The sequence below is a fragment of the Amblyraja radiata genome, chromosome 24, assembly GCF_010909765.2.
Source record: "Amblyraja radiata isolate CabotCenter1 chromosome 24, sAmbRad1.1.pri, whole genome shotgun sequence".
Taxonomy (NCBI): domain Eukaryota; kingdom Metazoa; phylum Chordata; class Chondrichthyes; order Rajiformes; family Rajidae; genus Amblyraja; species Amblyraja radiata.
The window spans coordinates 28,378,314-28,395,238 of record NC_045979.1 but is presented as its reverse complement, the minus strand read 5'-3'; the positions used below and the strand labels follow the sequence as shown (position 1 = coordinate 28,395,238).

Here is a 16,925-nt window from a genome sequence, read left to right as displayed (position 1 = left end):
GGTAGTTTCCATGCTGCGGAAAACTAAAGTCAAACTAAATTAACGTAAACAAAAGGTGGAGTAGAATGGAAGGAAGTAATCGTTCTTCCAAATCTTCCCGATTCTCCAAATTGCTGCAGAGTAGATTTTGAACCTTTTCCTCTGAATCTGTAACTCTACAATACTGAGAACTTGGTGAGAACCACTTGGGCGGCACGGTGAAGCAGTAGATTTGCTGCCTAAAGGGCCTGTCCCACAAGCATGCGACTCCATGCGGCAAGCGCGACCTAAAGGGCCGGTCCCACGAGCATGCGACTGCATGCGGCAAGCGCGAACAAACCAGAAGCGGGGGCCATGCGGAGGCCGAGTGAGTGACATGAAGTTCGAGCGAAGCCCGCGGGAAGTTCGCGCGCGACGTACGGCGTCGAGGCGGCTGCGGGCCGGGAGGCCGTTGCCGTGCGGAATTTTTGAACACGGGTCAGTTTTTCGGAGCGCCGCGCGATGTCGGGACCAGCTCCTCACAACTCCATACGGCTCCGGCGATCGAAGTGGGACCGGCCCTGCAAGGCCGTACGGCTCAAGCGACCACGTTAGGTCGCGCTTGCCGCATGGAGTTGCATGGGTTTTTTTCCGGGATCTCCGGTCTCCTCCCACACTCCAAAGTTTGGTAAGCTAATTGGCTTGGCATAATTGCAAATTGGCCCTAGTGTGTGTAGGATAGTGCAAATGTGCGGGGATCGCTGGTCGGCACGAACTCGGTGGGCAGAAGTCCCTGTTTCCGTGCTGTATCTCTAAACTAAAACTATCTTCTGCGCTCTACGCTTTACCTTTTGTACTTGTGTATGATTTTATTTAATTCATGTTCAGTATTATCTGATTTGATTAGATAACATACAAACATCTTTCCACTGTACCTCAGTACACGTGACAAAAATATACCAAACCTTAATGATAGATGCCATTTTCTCAAGGTAGAGCCTCATGTAGATGCCTCAGATGGTGAAGTGGGCTGTGCTGAAGACTTTAGACATACAGCGTGGAAACAGGCCCTTCAGCCCACTGAGTCCGCGCCGTCCAGCGACCACTCCATACACTAGCACTATTCTATCGTATAGGGACAATGTACAATTTTTACCAAAGCCAATTAACCTACGTCTTTGGAGTGTGGGAGGAAACCGGAGCTCCCAGAGAAAACCCACACTGTCATGGGGAGAATACTATATACAAACTCTGTACAAACAGCACCCATAGTCAGGTTCGTACCCGGGTCTCTGGCGCTGTAAGACAGCAACTCTACTGCTGCGCTACTGTGCTGCCCTTCTTCAGAGTTTAGTCAGCCCCAGGTTTCTGAATTCCAAGATTTTGCAAGATCTTTGAGCACTTGCCAACAGTTCAGTACAAACGGTGTACACAATAGTCTTCAGCTTTCTGCTTTCCAAAGGTTAGCCCTGTCTTCCATCCCCTCCCTCTCCTCTCACTGCACATCACCTGTGGAGGGGAAGGCAGCACCACCTGCTGACAGAACTGGAACACTGCAACCCACACAGCCTAACGCAATGTAATCAATTGGCACAAACTGACTCTACTCCTACCCATGAGACAGGAGGAACTGCAGATGCTGGTTTAAACCGAAGTTGGACACAAAAAGCTGGAGTAACTCAGCGGGACAGGCAGCATCCCCGGAGAGAAGGAATGGGTGATGTTTCGGGTCGAGACCCTTCTTCGGACGCTGGTTTAAACCGAAGATAGACACAAAAATCTGCAGTAACTCAGCGGGCCAGGCAGCATCTCCGGAGAAAATGGAATAGGAGACGTTTCGGGTCGAGACCTTTCTTCAGACTGAGAGTCAGCGGAAAGAGAAACGAGAGATATATTGTAGATGGTGATATAGAGAGATATTGAACAAATGAATGAAGGAAATGTGAAATGCTAATGGAAATAGGCCATCGTTAGCGGTGGGCTTTGTGAAAATAAGTACAATGAGACTCAACAAGACGGCTTTGAACTCAGTACAACGACTTGGGTGGGGGAGCGATGGAGAGAGAGGGATGTAAGGGTTACTTGAAGTTAGAGAAATCAATATTCATACCGCTGGGTTCAACTCATACCTTATATATTTTGTTTCGTTTTATTTATTGTTGACAGCATCAATTATTAACCCCCAAATATACTCAATGTCTTCCTGAATAGTGATATACCATTGTACACATGAGACTAGAGCTGCTGCCTCACAGCGCCAGAGATCCAGGTTCGATCCTGACCTTGGGCGCTGTCAGTGTGCAGTGTGTACGATCTCCCTGTGACCGTGTGGGTTTCCTCCGGGTGCTTCGGTCTCCTCCCATATTCCAAAAACCAACATTTTGTAGGGTCATCGGCCTCTGTGACTTACCCCTAGTGTGTAGGGAGCGGATGAGAAAGTGGGATAACATAGAACTGGTGTGAATGGGTGACCGACTGATGGTCGGTGGGGACTTGGTGGTCCCAATGAAGGTTAGTGATCTTTGAAATATAATAAAAGGTTTAAAATAAGAACAGGTAACGTTGGAAACACTCAGCAGGTCAGGCAGCATCTGTGGAGGGAACTACAATGGGTTCATCAATTTACTTTAAGGGTGGTGGTGTGTCTGGAATTGTCAGTTGACAAGAAGCCTTCTTGGAAATGTGAGATGACTGCACTGTGATTAGTGTTGCAACCGGTTAGTTTAGGTTAGTTTGGGTTAGTTTAGGTTAGTTTAGTTTAGGTTACGTTAGTTTAGGTTAGGTTAGGTTAGGTTAGGTTAGGTTAGGTTAGGTTAGGTTAGGTTAGGTTAGGTTAGGTTAGGTTAGGTTAGGTTAGTTTAGTTTAGGTTAGTTTAGGTTAGTTTAGGTTAGTTTAGGTTAGTTTAGGTTAGTTTAGGTTAGTTTTGGTTAGGTTAGTGAAGTGATACAGCATAGAAACAGGTCCTTTGGCTACCAAGTCCACGCAGATCATCGATCACCCATTCACACTAGTTCATCATTATCCCACTTTCTCATCGACACTCCCTACACACATGGACCAAATTAACAGAGGCTAATTGACCTACAAAGCCGCACGTCTTTGTGACATGGGAGGAAATCGGAGCATCTGGAGGAAACCCAGAAAGTTCTTCACAGGGAGAACTTGCAAACTCCACACAGGCAGCACCCGAGGCGAGGTGAGGATCGAACCTGGGTCTTTGGCGCTGTGATGCAGCAGCTCTACCAGCTGTGCCGCTGTGCCAAGTTTGTAGGTTCACTGGTTACGTGCTTCTGTGGAAATCATTACATTATAACTGAGCTTGACGAATCTGACCATGAATACAACGGCCATCTCGTCCAAAGCCAAACTTTCTCTCAGATTTCCAACCTTATGAAAAAAAATGAATTCCCCAGCGTAGAATATAAATGAGTCTGACGCAATCATAGACACTTTTATTACATTCTTGAACAGTAAAATTAGAAAATAGACATTAAAACATGGTACGATCGACTACAAATGACTTTCCCATTTCTAATCTCAGTGCGATTAGAGTGAGAACCACTTGTGTTTGCTATTTTCATGGTCCCTTCCTCCATATTTAGTTTCCCTCCATTTTGATAACCATTTGCTCCATTTTGAAGGTTCCTTCCTCCATTTTGAAGACCTCGTCCCCCCCATTTTGAAGGTTCCCTCCTCCATTTTGAATGTCCCCTTCCTCCATTTTGAAGATTCCCTCATCCATTTTTATGACCCCTTCCACCATTTTGAAGACCCCCTTCCTCCATTTTGCAGGTCCCTTCCTACATTTTGAAGACCCCCTCCTCCGTTTTGAAGACTCCTTCCTCCGTCTCGAATTCACCCTCTCCATTTTGGACATGGTGCCCCCCCCCCCCCCCACCCCTCCCCCCAGCCAGACGGTGATTTCAAAGGGTGGAGCATTTCTACCGATCTCTGACTGCCCTACAGCCCTCAGGGTGCAACCTCAAGAAAACCTGCACAAGGTTATGATAAAATGCTTACCACATACATTAATCTAACGCTAGCCTCGGAGATTAAGTAAAAGCGCACTTCAGTGTCAAGCTCCGCCGTGGGATGTTGTTGATCATTCACACGCTAGTTTCCCATCGAAGCTGGAGAGGGCGATGGCAAATGCCTGGACAGCGCACATGGGGTAGTTGTAGTCCATGGTGAAAGCATCATCGGCCACACGTCCAAACTGCATTACGATGTAGTCAGCTGCGAGAGACACAGACAGTAGGGTTCATTCCATATCCCTCGATGTTTAATCCAATCCCTTCCCTTTCCCCCCGGTTTAACACCACACACCACATGGCCTCTTCTTCTTCTTGCGTATGGCGTGCACAGCCTAAAGTTGTAGGACAGCTTGTTCTATTTGATCTTGTTTGATTGTGCACGCCAGGTTGATGGAATTCGTCGAAACAGGGCGGACCACGTGAAGGTTGCAATCATCCACCGCGGCACGGTGGCGCAACGGTAGTGCAGCTGCCTCACCGCGCCAGGGACCCGGGTTCGATCCCGACTACAGGCGCTTGTCTGTACGTTCTCTCCGTGACCTGCGTGGGTTTTCTCCAAGATCTTTGGTTCTCCTCCAACGTACAAGACGTACAAGTTTGTAGGTTAATTGGCTCGGTGTAAGTGCAAGTTGTTACTAGTGTGTGTAGGACTAGTGTTAGTGTGCGGGGATCGCTGGTCGGTACGGACTCGGTGGGCCGAAGGGCCTGTTCCGCACTGTATCTCTAAACTAAACCAAACTAAAGCAATCTGCCACTTGTTAAACACTTTTACTTTCCTTCCCATTCCCACACTGGCCTTTCTGTCCTGGGCCTCCTCCACTGCCAGAGTGGAGCCAAGTGCAAATTGGAAGGACAGCACCTCATATTTCACTTGGCACAGCTTACAACCCAGCGGCATGAATATTGATTTCTCTAACTTCAAGTAACCCTTGCTTTCCCTCTCTCTCTCCGTCCCTCCCCCTTCCTAGTTCTCCAACTAATGTTTCTGTCCTCCTGATTAAATTTTACTGATTTTATGCCTCGTTGTCACCTTCCCCACAGCCAACAATGAACCAGTCCACGTTTCCTTGATAATTGTCTGCTTTGATCTGTCCTTTCCACGCCTTGCGTTCCCTTTGACACCCTTCCATATCTCGTTTCCCTCTTCCTCTGACTCTCGGTCCGAAGAAAGGACTCGACCCAAAACGTCACCCAACCCTTCTCTCCAGAGATGCTGCCTGTCCCGCTGAGTTACTCCAGCATTTTGTGTCTATCTTGGGTGTAAACCAGCCTCCGCAGTTCCTTCCTGCGCCCTTCGACAACCCAGCTGACAACTCAGTGCTCTGAACGTTGATTTCTCTCATTTCAATCAACCAACTCCAGCATTCCCTCGCCCCGCTCTCCCCCCCCCCATCCCCCCCACCCCCCCATCCCCCCCTCCCCCCCCATGCTAGTCATCCTACTAGTTCCACTGTTCGCAACCTCGTATCCCTCTCGTCAGCACACCTTCCCCAGCCAACAATGAACCATTATGGACTCCACCTGATTTGTTCTGGCCTTTTTTTTTCGCCTCCAATTTCCTTCCACCCTCTGAACCTGTCATATCCATGTACCCGACTAAATTTACCTGCCTCAACTACCTCCTCTGGCAGTTCTTTCCATACGCCCACCAGCCTCTGCGTAAAAAAAAAAAATCACCCCTCAGGTTCCTATCAAATCTTTCCCCCCTCACCTTAAACCTGTGTCCTCTGGTTCTCGATTCCCCTACTCTGGGCAAGGGAATCTGTGCATCTACCCGACTTATTCCTCTCATGACTTCTGCACTGCCTTCAGCTAAAGATTGTCAATTCAGTTAGCCGATTTTGGAAAGAAGGCTATTGTGATAGTTGCCAGCACAGGATTGTGGTGAAAATTAATCTGCTGGTGCCTCTGAGGGAAGGAAATGTGCTGTTTCTACCAGGGTTGGCTGTGCGTGATACAAGACTCGCAGATGACTGTTAACTACAGACCGGGGCATCTTGGGAAACCATTGCGATCAGGCCTGATGAATGCTGGCGTTGTCATGGAGAACCATCAAACAACAATGAGCTCAACAACTGTTTTAATGGCCCCGTTACTTTTTAAAATCTGTGCTGTTCAAAATTCAAGTGTTTTCAGACTTTAGACTTTCACTTTAGAGATACAGCTCGGAAACAGGCCCTTTGGCCCATCGCGTCCGTGCCGACCAGCCATCGCTCCCTACACACTAACAATATCCTACACACACCAGGGACATTTTACAATTTTACCAAAGCTAGTTAACCAACAAACCTGTACGTGGGAGGAAATTGGAGCACCCAGGGAAAGCCCACGTGGTCACAGGGAGAAATATAAGCTCCATACTGACAGCACCTGTAGTCAGGATCGAACCTGGGCCTTAGGCCTGTATGGCAGCAACTCTACCGCTGCGCCACTGTGCTGCCCGCAGCAGTGCGAACTTGGTAACAACCATTATTTGGACACAAAAAGCCGGTGTAACTCAGCGGGTCAGGCAGCATCTCTGAAGAAAATGAATGGGTGACGCTTCAGGTCGAGGCCCTTCTGAGTCCGAGTCCGAAGAAGGGTCTCGACCCCTGAAAGATCACCGATTCATTTACTCCAGAGATGCTGCCTGACTCGCTGAGTTATTCCAGCTTTTTGTGTCTATCTTTGGTTTCAACCGGCACCTGCAGTTCCTTCCCGCACTTCCTGGACAACCATTATAAATGTGAGGTTATCCACTTTGGTGGCAAAAACAGGAAAGTAGATTATTATCTTAATGGTGGCCGATTAGGAAAGGGGGAGATGCAACGAGACCTGGGTGTCATGGTACACCAGTCATTAAAAGTAGGCATGCAGGTGCAGCAGGCAGTGAAGAAGGCGAATGGTATGTTAGCATTCATAGCAAAAGGATTTGAGTATAGGAGCAGGGAGGTTCTACTGCAGTTGTACAGGGTCTTGGTGAGACCACACCTGGAGTATTGCGTACAGTTTTGGTCTCCTAATCTGAGGAAAGACATTCTTGCCATAGAGGGAGTACAGAGAAGATTCACCAGACTGATATTGAGGGGGGATGTTATAGAAACTTACAAAATTCTTAAGGGGTTGGACAGGCTAGATGCAGGAAGATTGTTCCCGATGTTGGGGAAGTCCAGAACAAGGGGTCACAGTTTAAGGATAAGGGGCAAATCTTTTAGGACCGAGATGAGGAAAACTTTTTTTCACACAGAGAGTGGTGAATCTGGAATTCTCTGCCGCAGAAGGTAGTTGAGGCCAGTTCATTGGCTATGTTTAAGAGGGAGTTAGATGTGGCCCCAGGGAGCAGTGGAAGCAGAAACATTAAATATATTTAAATCTAAAATAGATGTTTTTTTAGTTGCCAAGGGGATAAGGGGCTACGGGGAGAGGGCAGGGATATGGACCTAGGTATGGTTAGTATAGTAAGACCTGAGTGATCTCCTGGACAAGTGTCGATCGCCTGGATTGGGGTCGGAGAGGAATTTCCCGGATTTTTTTCCCGAATTGGACCTGGGTTTTTATCCGGTTTTTTGCCTCCCCCAGGAGATCACGCGGTTCTTGGGGTGGAGAGGGGAGATAGCGGTATAAAGGGGAGGGTAGTGTCTTGTGTTCTGTGTCTTGTGTCTACTGTTTGTGGGTAAGGGTGTCTGTTTAGTGTTCAGCCATGAGCGAATGGCGGTGCGGGCTCGACGGACCTGGTGGTCTACTCTCGCACCTACTTTCTATGATTCTATGATTCTATGGCCCTTGTGGCTAAAGGGATCAGGGGGTATGGAGAGAAGGCAGGTACAGGATGCTGAGTTGGATGATCAGCCATGATCATATTGAATGGCGGTGCAGGCTCGAAGGGCCGAATGGCCTACTCCTGCACCTATTTTCTATGTTTCTATGTTTGTATTAGTTCCTGACTGATCGATATATGGGGAGAACCTAAACCTGTGTGGGGAACACAGGACTTCGGATCATCTGACTAATTTCTGAAATTAAAAATGAGTGAAAGGGAAGTGTGATGATAGTGGGTCAACGTGATACGTTAGTACTGGAAAGTAATGTGAGATCGGATGGTCTGAGAATTTGAAAGGAGTCCAGTTAAAATGTTGGGGGCAGTGAAAGTGGCCATGAAGCTGCATAGTTGAGATAAGAAGTTCATTTATGTCCCATTCTTAAGGTCCTGGCTTGGACTTTGTGTTTTCACTCGTGCTGTTGGCTCTTAAACTATCCTTTAAAATGCCTCAGCTAGTGTCACAATAAACCACGGCAAGTTTAATGGCGGCACGGTGGCGTAGCGGTAGAGTCGCTGCCTTGCAGTGCTTGCAGCGCCAGAGACCCGGGTTCGATCCCGACTACGGGTGCTGTCTGTATGCAGTTTGTATCTTCTCCCCGTGACCACGTGGGTTTTTTCCGAGATCCTTGGTTTCCTCCCACACTCCAAAGAAGTACAGGTTTTGTAGGTTAATTGACTTGGCTCGAAGGGCCGAATGGCCTACTCCTGCACCTATTTTCTATGTATGAGTGTAAATTGTCCCTGATGTGTGTAGGATAGTGTTAATGTGCGGGGATCACTGGTCGGCGTGAACTCGGTGGGCCGAAGGGCCTGTTTCCGTGCTGTATCTCTAAACTAAACTAAACCACTACAAGCTCACCATCACCAACTTTTTTAATTTATTGTTTGATGGATGGATACAGCATGGACGCAGGCTTTCCGGAACACCGAGTCCACGCCGACCATCGATCACGTGTGTCACAGCGGTAGAGTTGCTGCCTTACAGCGCCAGAAACCCTGATTCGATCCAGACAACGGGTGCTGTCTTGAACGTTCTCCCCGTGACCGCGTGGGTTTTCTCCGGGTGCTCTGGTTTCCTCCCACACTCCAAAGGTGTACAAGTTTGAAGGCTAATTGGCTTCTGTAAATTATAAATTTCCCCAGTGTGTAGGATAGTGCTAGTATACGGGGTGGTCGCTGGTTGGCGCGGACCCGGTGGGCTAAAGGGTCTGTTACCACGCTTGTATCTCTAAAGTCTAAAGTTTAACAAATAACGTAACTTTAAGATGAGAGGGGGGAGGTTTAACAGGAACTCGAGGGGCAACTCTTTAACTCAGTGGATGCTGGATGTATGGAACTAGCTGACAGGAGGTAGTGAGGCAGGTACCATCGCAATGTTTAAAAGACATTTGGACAGGTTCATGGATAGAAATGGTTCCGAGGGATATGGGCCAAACGTGGGCAGGTGGGACAAATATAGATGGGATGTCTTGGTCAGCATGGGCAAGTTGGGCTGAAGGGCCTGTTTCCATGTTGTATGACTATGATTCTAATTGCTTTCCAATCCATCCGAATCTATCCATAATCTAGGGACTTCTGGAAGGGGACAACCACCAACTCTTGAGCTGTTTTTCAACACCTCATATGCAGTACTTAATCCTATTATTTTCTCCAAGAATTCTTTTGAGCTATTAATTATTAAACTTAAGACAGTGTCAAAACTGGCGAAAGTAGATTGGGAAATTAGGCTAGAAGGCATGACATAAATAATGCATGGCACTTAAAGAAAGGCTTCTTACTTTTCAACAAATATGCATTAAAATGAAAAATAAAGGCTCCCACAACCAACCAACAAAACGTGACAAGACATTACACTGAAAGAAAAGGCTTCTAAAGTTGTGAAGAAAAATGATCTTGAGGATTGCGTGAATTTCAGAAACCAGCAAGAGGTGACTAAAGGGATGGAAGACAAGAATCTCGACATAAACTAACAAGAAATACAAAAAGTAATGGGTGTGAAGTGGAAGAGAACAGCAAAAGTGAAATGGAGACACAAGGAATTGCACACAAAGCCTTGCAGAGGAAGGAACTGCAGATGCTGGTTTACACCAAAGAAGTTTTCCCCTTCCCCACCTTATTGTCCTGCTAGTTCCACTGACCGCATCCATATCTCCCTTTGTTATCACCTCTTCCACAGCCAACAATGGACCATTGTGGGCGGTTCCACATTTCCTTGGTCATCAGTGCCGGCTCTGATTTGTTCTGAATCTTTTCATACCTCTGGTTTCCCTCTCCCCTGACACAGTCTGAAGAAGGGTCTCGACCTGAAACGTCACCCATTCCTTTTCTCCAGAGATGTTGCCTGTCCCGCCGAGTTACTCCAATATTTAGTGTCTATCTTAAGTGTTAGGTGGATATAGGCGAAGGGAACTTTGATTAGCAGATGGGTGGAGGATGTGACGGGGCTGGCAGTGAAAAGGAGGCAAAAGGGTGGCAGAGAAGGAGGGGCGAAATGTAACGCACCTGGAAGGATGGAGGTAGTAAAAGACAGGGTGGGAAAGAGGGGGGGATCAAAAGAAAAATTGTACGAAGATGGGGAAAGGGACAGGATGACTGGGAGGATGAGAGACAGTGGGAGATATGGATGGGATAGGGAGGGGGACAAAAACAGGGAAGAAAGAGGTAGGGAAGGGAGGCCTGGATAGAGTGGATGTGGAGAGGCTTGTTCCATATACCTATCACCCTTTGTGTAAAAAAGTCACCCGTCAGTCCGTATTAAATCTTTTTCCCCTCACCTTCAGCGTATGTCCTCTGATTCTCAATTCCCCTATTCTGGGCGAGAATACCCAGTCTATTCCTCTCACAATTTTGTACCCTTCTGTAAGATCACCCCTGATCCTCCTGCGCTCCAAGCAATAGTCCTAGCCTGCTCAACCTCTCCCTGTAGCTCAGGCCCTCGAGTCCTGGCAACATTCACGTGAATCTTCTCTGCGTCCCTTCCATCTTTCCTATAACATAACACTGAACACAATACTCTAAATGCGGCCTCACCAGTGTCTTATACAACTGCAACATGACTCCCCCCACCAACTTCTATACTGAAAACTCTGACCGATGAAACATTTTTTTGACCACCCAATCTACCAGCGACGCCACTTTCAAGGAAATCTCAAAAATTGCTACAACCGCAACGCTCCTCTTACTCTCTTTCCCTCTAAGTAATTCTCCCTCACATTCCCTGACTGCGCCAGCCATCCACCCAGACCACGGGCATTGGCAATGGCGACAGACACATCAGCTTGTGGGAGGGGACTGGAGCAGCCGGGTAAACCCAAGCAGTTAAAGGGTGGACGTGCAAACCTCACACAATCAGCACCAGAGGTCAGGATCAAAGCCAAATGACTGAGGCTGGGCAGCAAATGTAGCAGCACTGCGGCATATTAGTGTGGGGAGAGAACTGATCAGCAGACGGAAGATGGCTGGAGAATTGCCCGCGGACTTCATGTCTAGTTCCAGACATTGTATATTAATGAATAGGATGAAGGATCTCAGTAGATTTCATCCAAAGTTGTTCATGATACAAAGACAGTTTAGGAGGTTAAATTGTAAGGAGGATGTAAGATTTGCGAAGGATATGGAAAGATTAAACAGGTTAAGAAAGATTTAACTTGAAGTGCATTCAAGGCTGAATAGGAGAGCAAATATTATAATGGGATTAAAGGTTTGTGTTTAGGGCAGTGCAGCAGGAATAAGATCAGCCATGATCACCAAAGGAGGAGCAGGACTGGACTCGGAGAGGGGAGATGGTTTACTGGGACAGATCCATGGAGTGAGTGAAAGGACTCGGAGTTTGGTACATGGAGCTAACGCATTGGGATGTGTGGAATGGTGCCTAGAGTTGGGAGAAAGAATATGTGGGATGGTGCATGGAGATGTGAGAGAGGAGGTGGGAATGGTGGATGGAGATGAGGAGGGAATGTCTGGGACAGTAGATGACGATGAGGAAAGAGACATGGAGAATGGGGCATGGAGATGGGAAGTGTTGGGGAATAATGCACGGAGACGAGGGAAGAAATGGCAATTGGAGATGGATAGGGGATGAGGGAATGGTACATGGAGAAGGGGAAAGGGTCATGGAATGTTACAACATGGAGACAGGAATGGGATGCGGACAATTTTACCCAGAGGTTGGGCAAAGGTTGTGGGCAATGGAGATAGGGGAGGAGGAAGGCTATCTTCTGGAGGTGGTGTGAGCTTTGTAGATAATGGTGCTTGAAAATTGAGGAGGGACATGGCGATGAGAAAAGGGACAAATTAAAACAAGGAGGGACAAATACTGAAACCTTTGCAAACGAGGCGTTAGATTTACAAGTGCTCTCGATTGTCAAAGGCCTAATATATTCCAGCGCTCAGTATAACCTCCACAAAGCAAGGGATGCAACACACCGTCATTCTCGTGGACGATCTGGAAGTTCTTCACTGAGGCGTGAGTCACTCTCCCGTGGAAGTTCAGTACGTACGACTGCGTCTCATCATTCCACACCGGCGTCTTGTTGTGCAATTCAATTAAGTTCTCCGTGTTGTTGTTTTGCCATCTGACGAGCAGCCCGTCTTTGTCCTGAGGGGAAGCCCACATTTGTCCAGTCAGTGGAGGTCATGGCCACATCATCCTCTGCAAGGCCTCTACAACCTGGGCTGGACTGCATGGGATGTGAACCTCCTGCTAAGGCCCATGGGCTTTTCCCGGGTGCTTCAGTTTCCTCCCACATTCCAAAGACATACAGGGTTGTAGGTTAATTGGGCTTGGTAACAAATGTCAATTGTCCCTAGTGTGTGTAGGATAGTGTAAGTGTGCAGGGATCGCTGGTTGGCACGGATTCGATGGGCCGAAGGGCCTGTTTCCGTGCAGCATCTCTAAAGTTAAAGTCTATAGTCCCTTGGCGTGGTGCTAGAAGCAACTATTAACATCGATATCATTGGAGGTTCATGGAGGTTGGAGCAGCTTTAATGCACCAGCACATCTAGCTGTGGGCCTCAGCAGAAGCTGGTAGATAGGGATGTGCTCTGGGACTGGGCAAAGTTCGCTCCCTCAGCGTGGCGGTATCGACACTGCGGGTGTGCGGGGCATTGGAGGGAGGCGTTCACTTGTTTAGTCTAGTGATACAGCGCGGAATCCGGCCCTTCGGCCCACCACGTCCACGCCGACCAGCGATCCCTACACACTAACACTATCCTACACCCAGTAGGGACAATTTACAATTTTACCAAGCCAATCAGCCAACAAACCTGTACGTCTTTGGAGTGTGGGAGGAAACCGGAGCTCCCGGAGAAAAACCCACGCAGGTCACGGGGAGAATGTGGAAACTGCGTACAGACAGGATCGAACCTGGATCTCCGGCGCTGCTTGGTGGCAACTCTACTGCTGCACCACCACGCCACCTACTGTCCCACTTGCGTGTGAAGGGGGTGTTGCTGTGAATGGGCCAGGGTTGGGGTGGGGGAGAAATAACTAACTCTATTATGTCAAGGTTGTGGGGATGGGTTAGGTCGGTTAATCAAGGCAGGGTGGGGAGCGAGATACTACCACTAGCGATGGGGCAATCTAACCCAGGGGGTGGGGAGAGGTGTTTACTCTGCCGTGGTCAAGGGAGTTCACACAGAGGGTGGGTGGCAGCCATTTACTTTGGGATGGGGAGAGGTAGTGAGGGGTGAGGCATAGCCGGCTTACTCTGTGGCTAGGGTGGTTGACTGTGAATATTGGGCTGGGCCATTCACCCTGAGGTTACAGGGTGTTACTGTGTGGGAAGGACGTGGTGTGGGTGGATAGTGACCAGCAACACCCTGGATCAAACGTAAATGAAAATGAAAAGAAAAATCTGCAGATGTTGGAAATCTACACCAAATACTGTACAGAAAATGCTGGAAACACTCAACATGATGGTACCGGCACGGTGGTGCAGCGGTAGAGTTGCTGCCTTACGCCGCCAGAGACCCGGGTTCAATCCTGACTACGGGTGCTGTCTGTAAGGAGTGTGTACGTTCTCCCCGTGACCTGCGTGGCTTTTCTCCGAGATCTCTGGTTTCCTCCCACACTCCAAAGACGTACATGTTCGTAGGTTAATTGGCTTGGTATACATGTAAATTGTCCCCTGTGTGTGTAGGATAATAATAATAATGGATGGGATTTATATAGCGCCTTTCTAATACTCAAGGCGCTTTACATCGCATTATTCATTCACTCCTCAGTCACACTCGGTGGTGGTAAGCTACTTCTGTAGCCACAGCTGCCCTGGGGCAGACTGATGGAAGCGTGGCTGCCATTCTGCGCCTACGGCCTCTCCGACCACCACCAATCACTCACACACATTCACACACATTCACACACAGGCAAAGGTGGGTGAAGTGTCTTGCCCAAGGACACAACGACAGTATGCACTCCAAGCGGGATTCGAACCGGCTACCTTCCGGTCGCCAGCCGAACACTTAGCCCATTGTGCCATCTGTCGTCCACAATACACAGGATAGTGTTAGTGTGCGGGGTGATCACTTGTCGGCCCGGAAACGGTGGGCCGAAGAACCTGTTTCCACGCTGTATCTCTAAACTAAACTAAACTGAGGAAGGGTTTCGGCCCGAAACGTTGCCCATTTCCTTCGTTCCATAGATGCTGCTGCACCCGCTGAGTTTCTCCAGCTTTTTTGTGTACCTTAAACTAAACTAAACTATTCTATAAATGTATTCAAGAGAGAGTTACATGTCGCTCTTAGCACTAATGGAATCAGGGGATACGGGGAGAAAGCAGGAACAGGGTACTGATTTGGGATGATCAGGCATGATCATATTGAATGGCGGTGCTGGCTTGAAGGGCTGAATGGCCTACTCATGCACCTATTTTCTATGTTTCTATGTTAAAATAAACTAAACTAAAACTAAACTAAAGGACAGGCAGCGTCCGTGGAGAGTGAAACAGGGTTAAAGATTCAGGTCAAAGATCCTTGGTCTGTTCTGACCTTCTGGGAGTTGCCAGCATTTCCTGTTTTTATTATATCTCCGAGCAGTGTCTAGCTGTGTGATGAAGGGGACCATTTTAAATGCTTCGATCTGACTCACATTGCGCGGACGGAAGGGGATGCGTTCCTGCTTCTCGTCCATCGCTGGGATGATCACCGTCATCCTCCTGGGGCCTCGGAATCCAAGCACGTTGGTCTCCTGTGAATAATTGACGTTTAACCACGTTACACGGCACAGAAGATCAGGGTGGAGCCGCTTCTCCGTGTCACCGTGACTCAGGCAACGGCATTACCAAGTGCAGAAACAAGCAACCTCAGCGGGCCAGTCAGCATCCCCGGAGAACATGGATAGGTGACGTTTCAGATCAGAATCCTTCTTCATTAGTAACATGGACAACCATTACTGGCCTGATGATTACTGACAACAGCGCATATTCCCCTTAGGGAGTTTACAACCCAACAGGTATGAACATTCCACTTTCATGGAACTATGTCCATGTATTCCTATGTTCCATGTACCTCTTCATATCTCTCGGTTCCTTCTCCCCTGTCTCTCAGTCTGAAGAAAGGCCTCGACCCAAAACGTCACCTATTCATAAGTTCATATGTTCATGTGATAGGGGCAGAATAAGGCCATTTGGCCCATCAAGACTACTCCGCCATTCAATCACGGCAGATCTCTCTCACCCACCTAACCCCATTCTCCTGCCTTCTCTTCATAACCCTTGACAGCTTGGTTTGGGAACAGCTCCATCCAAGACCGCAAGAAATTGCATCAAATTGTGGACGCAGCCCAGACCACCACACAAACCAACCTCCCTTCCATTGACTCCTCACGCTGCCTCGGCAAAGCCAGCAGCACAATCAAGGATGAGTCGTACCCAGGCCTTTCCCTTTTCTCCCCTCTCCCATCGGGCAAAAGGTATAGAAGTGTCTTTTCTCTACTCCATAGAAAGACCATGCCAGAATGAGCCAACCCAAAGGGCAGGGGATAGTAAGGATGCGAGGGAGATAAGACCAGAAGATATAGGAGCAGAATTAGGCCATTCAGCCCATTGAGCCTGCTCCACCATTCGATCATGGCTGATCTATTTTACATTATCCTGTCTTCTCCGTTCTGTCTCCAACTCCATTCTCCTGTCTTCTCCCCATTACCTTTAAAGCCCTTACTAATCAGGAACCAATCAATCTCTGCTTTAAAAATACCAAATGACTTGGCCTCCACTGCCTTCTAGTGTAGGATAGTATGTGGGGATCGTTGGTTGGTGCGGACTCGGTGGGCCGAAGGGCCTGTTTCCGCACTGTGTCTCTAAACTAAACTAAACTACTGGAAACATCCTCCCCACATCCATTCTGTCCAGGCCTTTCATTATTCATCCCTCTGCGGATAAAGGAAGTTCACCTCTCTGCTTAGTGTTGGTGCTAATGCTCGAGGCACCTTGCATTTAGATGTCGATGACTTAATTTGGACATCCAGGTACTACACTCAATGATTAAGCTACAAAGAGTTTAAGAAAGAACTGCAGATGGTGGAAAATCAAAGGTAGACAAAAGTGCTGGAGAAACTCAGCGGGTGCAGCAGCATCTATGGAGCGAAGGAAATAGGCAACGTTTCGGGCCGAAACCCTTCTTCAGACTGATTTCTTTGAAGCGTTGACTTCAAAGAGTCTTGACTTGTTTAGGATTTTGGATACCCTGCAATTATTAAGGGCTCAGAACGAGTGCGATTCCTTCCTTATTTCCAACATGACGTAAGCTGGTGATTCTCGGAGACGAGCTTGTTGCTTGGCCACAGATACTCACGTAGGTGATGGCGGAGAGCTCCTGCCGACTGTTGGAACGATCGGCCCTTCCCCGCTCAGGATTGAGTCCGTTGTCGAACACCGTAAACTTGGTCCCCATCAGGTTTGACCTTTGGAAAATCCAAATAGGACAAAATAAAGTCGATGAGTAGGAAGTACAGATGCTGCTTTAGACCGAAGGTAGACACAAAATGCTGGAGTAACTCAGCGGGACAGGCGTCATCTCTGGAGAAAAGGTGCAGTGACCTTGCAGAAGTCTGGAGAAGGGTCTCGACCCGAAACGTCACCTATTCCTTTTCTCCAGAGACGCTGTCTGACCCGCTGAGTTACTACAGCTTTTTTGT

At 48.2% G+C, this 16,925-nt stretch overlaps 1 protein-coding gene across 1 annotated transcript in view; it reads right to left on the bottom strand.

The window, feature by feature from the left end:
* Positions 1-3,436: 3,436 nt before the first annotated feature.
* Positions 3,437-16,925, bottom strand: part of LOC116986620 (tubby-related protein 1-like) — a 26,670-nt gene continuing 13,181 nt past the window's right edge. Inside the window, exons 6-9 of the mRNA XM_033042199.1 lie at positions 16,583-16,691; positions 14,880-14,978; positions 12,218-12,389; positions 3,437-4,195 (exon numbers count right to left, since the gene is read on the bottom strand). Coding sequence (XP_032898090.1) covers positions 4,062-4,195; positions 12,218-12,389; positions 14,880-14,978; positions 16,583-16,691 — 514 coding nt within the window. The 3' untranslated portion in view covers positions 3,437-4,061. The remainder of the gene's footprint in view (positions 4,196-12,217; positions 12,390-14,879; positions 14,979-16,582; positions 16,692-16,925) is intronic.